This window comes from Gastrolobium bilobum, unplaced genomic scaffold, assembly GCF_033153095.1.
Source record: "Gastrolobium bilobum isolate Gb01-03AN ecotype WA unplaced genomic scaffold, APGP_CSIRO_Gbil_v1 utg14484, whole genome shotgun sequence".
Taxonomy (NCBI): domain Eukaryota; kingdom Viridiplantae; phylum Streptophyta; class Magnoliopsida; order Fabales; family Fabaceae; genus Gastrolobium; species Gastrolobium bilobum.
In genome coordinates this window covers 329,656-337,968 of record NW_026898077.1, presented here as the reverse complement: position 1 = coordinate 337,968, position 8,313 = coordinate 329,656, and the positions used below count along the sequence as shown (strand labels likewise).

The 8,313-nt window shown below is 32.7% G+C and overlaps 1 protein-coding gene across 2 annotated transcripts; it reads right to left on the bottom strand.

Moving 5' to 3' along the window:
• Positions 1-3,276: 3,276 nt before the first annotated feature.
• Positions 3,277-5,335, bottom strand: LOC133312711 (cytochrome P450 CYP94D108-like). 2 transcript variants are annotated; one of them, XM_061513956.1, is made up of 2 exons: positions 5,323-5,335; positions 3,277-4,876 (listed from the first exon to the last, which is right to left on the bottom strand). In XM_061513956.1, exon 2 carries the CDS (start codon positions 4,872-4,874, stop codon positions 3,357-3,359), a length of 1,518 nt encoding a protein of 505 aa, XP_061369940.1. In that variant the 5' UTR covers positions 4,875-4,876; positions 5,323-5,335; the 3' UTR covers positions 3,277-3,356. The 2 variants fall into 2 exon arrangements, with proteins under 2 accessions (XP_061369940.1, XP_061369939.1); XM_061513955.1 differs by lacking the exon at positions 5,323-5,335 and having other exon boundaries at positions 3,277-5,065.
• Positions 5,336-8,313: the final 2,978 nt, after the last annotated feature.

The following is an 8,313-nucleotide window of genomic DNA, read 5'->3' as shown; positions in this document are numbered from 1 at the left end:
AATAAAATAGAAAATAGAACAGAAAAATATTTAAGGTAGAATCGAAACCAAAATGCAGTGAAACTCAAAATTAGTGAAGGTACCATCATTCAGGTCAAAATTGGACACTTTGGGACGCCTCAAGGAGTAGGTTTGTTAACAGCAGTAAAAAATTAAGGGATCTGATGTTGAGCAGTGAATGAAACATGTTAAGAATAAGCCAAAATGTGAAGCTGAAAGGGAAACGGAAACGCCATTTTTTAATTTTTGGGAGAAATTGAAATTTTACATCAACAAACTTCATTGAAAAAACTTGTAAAATATGTTTTATATCATCAAATTAACTAAGAGATAGCATGTCTCTTTCCCCTGTCAATTAACCTTCTTGTGCCAAAAAAATTTCCAGAGTACGTACCAAAAAATAATAAACAAAAAACCTGTAGAGTAATTTTCTCTGAAATCTTAGATATTACGATGGTTAACTGTCTAGAAATCTGAGTTCCCGTTAGCCTATGACCCATATTGAACCCATGAAGAAAATCCAATAGTGGTCGACAACGGTGATCATTTCCTCAAGTTGTTTTTCTTTTTTTATTAAGGGTAGTTTTGGTATTTTAAAAAAATCTAACTCTATTAATAAAATTTTGGATGGAAAACTAAATTAGGGGGTAAATGATAAAGGAATTTTAAGTAGGAGGGTAACTGATTAAAATTTTTTAGGAAGGGGGTAAGTGATTTTGAGGAAACTTATAGCGGGGTTTTTGAAGTTTTCCCATGTTTCTATTGGTGGGATGCACTGAATCTTTGGTGCAATAATTGTACCAAAGATTTATTCACGAAAGAAATAAATCTTAAGTATATTTATTGCACCTATATTCAGTGTATTCCAGTAATGGAAGTATTACCAGTGTTATGAAACCCGGCCGGGTCGACCTGGGAACTGGTAAACCAGTCATATAACCGGTCCGGTTGAAGCAACGAACCGGTTATGCATCAGAACCGGTGCGACCTGGTCTGACCCGACCGATTTTCATGAAAACCGGTGACCCGGTCGGTTAACCGGTGACCTGACCCGGTCCCAAAAAAAATCTAATTTAAAAAAAAAAATCATAATGGACATATTTGAATATTTTTTTGCTTATTGACTTGCATAAGTTATATACATATATACAACACTAATATTATCTCAATTATGCACTATGCAGAAAATTTTGATTTGATTTATAGTTAGAGATGTCGTTTTCTTAACCTAAAGTCCCGTATCACGATCATTATATTTTTGTTTGATTTTTTATTAGATAATAATATATCATTTATTATTTTTTATATTAAAATATTTGAAATTTTTATGATTTTGTTTAGATATTTAAGTATGTTTATAATTTTTTAATATAAATTATAAAATTGCATATAATTATTGGGTCATGCAGTTGAACTAGTGACCCCACTAGTTGAACCAGTGACCCAGTACCTCGACCGGGTCAATGACCGGACCGGTTTTAATAATAATGAGTATTACATATCATAAGAGAGAAAGAGAATTTGACATAGGAGAAAAAATTTTGTCTGACATATAATATTTCTATTGATAAATGTCCCTATTGATGAAATGTCCTAATCTTTGGGCGCAAGAGTTGTATCAACCATAGCTAAAATCATTTTCGGAGTTTTAAAAATGACATGACACATTCATAGTCACATCATTCTCTCACGCTGAATCTGAAAACAATGCCGTGCTAGTTCAGAAGAAGCTAGTTTGGAAACAGTCGCCGATTCTAGAAGATAATGATGATTATTATCTCAGGCTTAAGGAATATTCAATATCCTTTTTGAAAAGTTCATTTATTTTAATAATCGTCACTTGAAATTTATTTTATTTTATTTAAATTATTAGTCGCTTTAAAAATTAGGAAGTTATTGATTTTTTTAATTTATCCTCACCTCTTATTAGTTTTATTAAATGAAATCAGAAGAAATATTGAATGAAATGAAAAATAATAATTTAATGAAATATAATATTTTTAAAATTAAGAATGTTTAATAATTTTTTTAATCTTTATATAAAATCATAAAAAATGTTTATTTTGAAATAGAAAAAAAAGGGTCTTAAATTACTTAAAGAAAGGGTTGTTACGGAAAACTTGGGTGAGAAAGCAGGAGAAAACGCCCGATCGAGCTTTACCAAAGTCATTATTATTTTTAGTTTAAGTTTCACCCTTTTTTAAATTCAGAATTATTGATTTGTTATGATTTCTGACCAATAGCCAAATAGAGCGTGCATTCAACAGCACTTTCTTAATGAAATAAATATTACATAATTTTCAATTTTAAAATAATAAATATTTTACTTTTCATTTAATAACTTTTTTTTCTTTTCACGATAAGGCAATTGTTAACAAATCTTTATCTCATTAATCATCTTCACCGGTGAGAATCTAGCAAATCATCACGGACTATAGTAAGATCTGCATGAAAACTATTCGAATTTTTTTTTTAATTTTTATTTGCAGGAATAAAAACAAATAGAAACAGTATTTGATAAAATTAATTTTTTTTTTATTTCAAGATGAATTGGTTTAATTTTTGTACCGGAGAATAAAAAAAAAAAGAAATAAAAAAATTTATTTCTCAGGTTTCAGAATCACTTTTCTATTTTTTCCTTTTTTTATTCGTCCATGTTTGGTCTATTTTTCCTAATCAGTTGTTTTGGCATTTCTTTAAGGTAAAATAGTATTTAGAATATTGAAATAATTTTGAATCAACTGGCAGCTAGCAGATATAAAATTTATGTTTGGTGGGAGTCATACATCTCAAAAGTATACAAAATTATTTGCTATTGTTGTCTAACACTTCCTTCCTTGTGGAGTGACGAACCAACATTTGACCAACAAATGAATAATAGGATTACTTACGAGGTTATAGTAGAGATTATACGCTTATATTAAATATAGGTTTCTAATATGGATCCACCCCAATTCTAAACTGAAAACCATATACTGAGTGACAAGTGTTTTTCTCTACGTTTGTGATGGTCAAATTTTGTTTTTCTTATATTAAATTGTTTTGAATTTAAATTGCATGCCGAACCAATTGGTGGCTTCACGGCTTCCATAGCAATGTTCAACATTAATAATGAAATATAAAAGGGGAAAACTACCACATAAATTCACAATACTTCTTAGGTAAGGATCTATTTATAATATTTTTTATAAATTTATACAAATTATACTATATTCTTCTAAAAAAAAATATAATTAATATTCTTTCGAAAGAAAATAATATAATTTATAAATAAAAAATTTATAAATATAACTTGAACATTCTTTTTATATCAGCTAAAAAACCAAGGAACCCCGAATCACGTTACTATACAGCTACTATACTATCCCCTTTACGCTTGCACTCACGGTCACGGGCAACCCTCCTTTCATCCTCAAAGTCAAGGACAAAAGATGCTGGGGACACGTGTCCTTATCAAGTGCAACAATCTCAAACCTCTCCATCACCGAAGCTGCAATGGACTTCATCTGAATATAAGCCATTTCTTTCCCCAGACACATTCTGGGACCCGCGTGGAAAACCGGAAACCGAAACGGAGACTCGGTTCGGTACACACCATCCTCCAACCACCTTTCGGGTTTGAATTCGGTGCAATCTTTCCCCCACACGCTCTCCATTCTCCCCATGGCGTACGTGTGGTAAGTTATGAACCAGTTCTTCTTAATCCTCGTACCGTCTGGCAAAACGTCGTCGTTCAAGCACGCCTTCGTGTCGACCGGTACTGGAGGGTACAACCTCATTGTCTCCGAAATTGCGGCGTGCAAGTACTGCATCTCCTTCAGTTCCTCGTACCCGAACGGTGCTAATTCTTCATCTTCTTCTTCGCCGCCGCGGTTCTTGGACCGAACCGTTTCGATTTCGTCGAGGATTTTTTTCCTCACGTCGGGCCTCGAAGACAGAATCCAGAAGAACCAGCTAAGAGCGGATGACGTCGTATCGCGTCCGGCGAGGATGAAGCTTATGACGATGTCGCGGAGGAACTCAGGGGAATTATCCTCTGCTCCAATGAAGCGTGAGAGCAAGTCCTGGTCGTGGGTGGTGGGGCCCTTGGCTTCCGTTCTGGACCGTATGATCTTATCAGCGAACTCATGAACGGTGGCGATTGATTCTTTTAGACTCCGCTCCGTTCCCACGTTGAGAACCTTCCTCAGTCTCCACAGCCACGGGAACGCACACATGAACCTCCCCGAACTCAGCATGGCGGCGTTCTCGAACGCCGCCATGAACTCCGCCCCTGCGGTGCCGTCTCCGCCGAGACACCCGGGGTCCACGTCGAACGCGAGCTTGCACACGTTGTCGAACGCGAACCGCTCCAACATGTCCTGCAAATCGATTACCCTGTTTTTCTCGGAGGCTCTGGATAGAATTGGAAGCAACCTCGTTTGGATTTCGACCGTAACATTCTCCATAACGAAGTTTCGGAGCGATTTGGTGTTGAATTCGTAGCTTGCTGTTTTTCTCTGAACCTTCCAGAGCTCGCCGTCAGAGTTGAAGATTCCTCTGCCGAGGAAATCGTCGAGGAGGGTGATGAACCGTTCGCCCTTAGGGTAGTTTTCGAATTTGGTCTTCAGCATGTGTTCAACGTTTTCGGGGTTCGCCGTTATGACGCCGTGGACCTTGCCTGGACGGGAGAAGACGGCGGTGTTGGTGGGGCAGTCACGGAGGACTTCGGTGCTCCATTCAAGGAAGCGGTGGCGGTGTTTCAAGAAATCCGGTAAGACTCCAACTAGAGGGTAGGTTTTAAAGCCTATGTTTTTTATTGGTTTTTTACTATTCAGGAATTGAACGTAGAGATAGAGAAAGAGAAGTGTGAGGAAGAGGAAGAAAAGCTCCATGGCTCTTGAGAGAAAGATAGGTGGCTAAACTTTTCAAGGGATAAGGTGTTATGTGTCTATAGAGGGTTCATATGAATGTTAGTGGCTATATAATCAACGAAATTGATACAAACACGCTAGTTACGCTAGTCTTATTTTCATAACAAGAAGTTACTTCATTTCAATTTGAAGAGATTTGTGGAGTTAAGGTAAAGATTAACGATTGAATTTCTATATTAGAACAGTGATATGAGACATATAGAATTATAAAAAAAAAGTAATTTCTCATTATTAAAGTAGTCGAGTGTGAATTCCTTAATCTCCTCAAACGGGTTTGTTTCTTATTTTAGGACGAAAAATGTAAAGTAGTTAAAATACTGAAATCACAAACAATAGTCAAATATGATTAAGATAAAGTTGACACTTCGAGCCAGAACTACGCGTCTCCGCCACAAGCTTTCCCATTCACACTGTAATGAAAAAATATTTCTCGCATCCATTTTAGATAAGTTTATCTACAGCTACCTATTTATAACGTTCTCCCGAGAGAATATAGTTATAGGGAAAAGTGTCTATACATTTAAATTACACAACTTACATCCTTTCACTCTCACAAAGAGGTGGGACCCACAACTTTATTTTTTTTGTCAACTCTCTCTCCTCCTTTATCTATCTCTTTCTCTCTCTTAAAATGACACAACTTTACATCCTTCAAAATTATACACACTTTTCCCATAGTTATAACGTTAAAATTGCTTTTCTCTCTCTCTACCCATTTATAACGTTCTCCCAGGAAAACATAGTTATAAAGGGTAGCTGTAGATAAGTTTATCTAAAGTGGCTGCAGAAATGTTTACCCCATATATATATATGGCAAAATCATTTCTGCCGCCGCTTTACGTACAACAACGAGAGATGTATGACTATGATTCTCCACATTTAATACTTTTCTCCTTTGTATGATTATGATTTCCCGCATTTAATGCGACAACGTTCTCCGTTTGCAATAGTGTTCTCCGAAGTTAGTGTATTATAAATATAACCTGCCATATATATATATATATATATATATATATATATATATATATATATATATATATATATATATATATATATATATATAGGGATATATATTTGACTCCAGAGTAAGATTTAAAAGTCTTACTCTTCATCCCAGCCCTTGATTTCCGTTCATCCAACGGTTATCATTTAGTAATTTAATGCATTAATTAATTATTAATTTCAAATAAATGATAACCGTTGGATGAACGGAAATCAATGGCTGGGATGAGGAGTAAGACTTTTAAATCTTACTCTGGAGTCAAATGATCCCTCCCCATATATATATATATATAGTACGAAATAAGTAGAGTACGAAATAAGAGTAGTATATATATATATATATATATATATGTAGTATGAAATAAGTAGAGTATGAAATAAGATTTTTATATATATATATATATATATATATATATATATATATATATATATATATGTATAGAGTACGAAATAAGTAGAGTACGAAATAAGATTTATATAGAGTACGAAATAAGTAGAGTACGAAATAAGATTTATATATATATAAATATATAGAGTATGAAATAAGATTTATATATATATATATATATATATATATATATATATATATATATATATATATAGGGAAGAGATATATTTTGACTCTAAAGTAAGATTTATAAGTCTTATTCTCCATCTCAATCATTAATTTTCTTCCTCTAACGGTTATTATTTATTTGAAATTAATAATTAATTAATTGGTATAAATAAATGTTTAATAGATAGAATCAACGGTTGTGATGGGGAGTAAGACTTGTAAGTCTTACTCAAGAGTCAAAAGATCCCTCCCTAGACACACAAACACATATGTGGCAGGTTCTTTTTACACCTGTGTAAGATTAACAAGTCTTACACTGCATCGCAACTGTAACACACACACAAATATATATGTGGCAGGTTCTTTTTACACCTGTGTAAGACTAACAAGTCTTACACCGCATCTCAACTGTTGATGGAAGGAATCATTGGTTGGTATTTGTAGTGTAATTAATGATTAATTAATATTAATTAATTTATATGACTTCCTAAATTATAACCGTTGGATGCACGGAAATCAACAGTTGAGATGTGGTGTAAGACTTAACAGTCTTACACCAGTGTAAAAAGATCCTGATCCTATATATATATATATATATATATATATATATATATATATATATATATATATATATATATAGTCAGGATCATTTTACACCAGTATAAGTTACACTCTCATTGTTGACTATTGATTACACTTATATCTAAGGGCTCTTAGTTTTGAGTAATGTGAGTCATTGGATACAAGTGGATCAATGATCAAGATTGAGTGTAAGACTTTTAACTTTTAACCAGTGTAAGAATATCCTGCCCCTATATACACACACACACACACACAGATATATATATATATATATATATATATATATATATATATATATATATATATATATATATAGGGCTTAACGTTTCTCAAGCTGCTTGAGATAATTTTATTTTCGTCTACTAAATCATAACCGTACAAAGATGGATCAATGGTGATAAAGGAAGAGAGAAAAAATGAATCATAACCATTCAAAGATGAATTAATTAATATAAGAAAATAAATAGACAAAAGGACGTAGTTTTAGGGTGGCCGGAGATAAATTTATCTCAAGTTGCCGGAGAAATATTTTTCTCATATATATATATATATATATATATATATATATATAGGGCAAAGGATTTCTCCGGTCAATGGATATAAGTTATTTCCGGTGAGCCCAAAATGACGTCGTTTTGAGACGAAAATCATGGTGTTCTTGTAATTATAATATATTGCAGGGTTATATTAGTCTTTATCATTATAATTTTTTAATTTTATAACCTTAAAACGACGTCGTTTTGAGCTCACTGGAGATAACTTTATATTCGGTGACTGGAGAAATACTTTTCCCATATATATATATATATATATATATATATATATATATATTATATATATATATATTGTAAAATTTATTCTTATTGAGCTGCTCAAAGTGACAATCAAAGCCATCACAATAGTAGGGTTTGAGTATTGGGAGTTTTGTAAACACTACTCTAAATCTAAATGAAAAAAAGGTTATGAGTTTTTGTAAAAATATAAACGATTATAAATTTTTGAAAAAATATTAAAAATAGGAGGATCTACTAAAATGAAAATTGGTTTCAATAATGATACGAGGTTGTTTGTTTCTTGATAAGAGACTAGTAAAAATAGGTTGACTGCATGCTCACACGGAAAGCACTTATACAACCTAATTCAAATAAATCCCCTGACAATTTATTATTATTGTTAAATAATGACTCTTATAATTCGTAAAATTTAAAGAAAAAATGGTGATAAAAACTCGTGACATGAATATATATATATATTTTTTGA

Coding starts and splice junctions, on each gene's coding strand:
- LOC133312711 (XM_061513956.1), bottom strand. CDS start 4,874: ATGGAGCTTTTCTTCCTCTTCCTCACACTTCTCTTTCTCTATCTCTAC.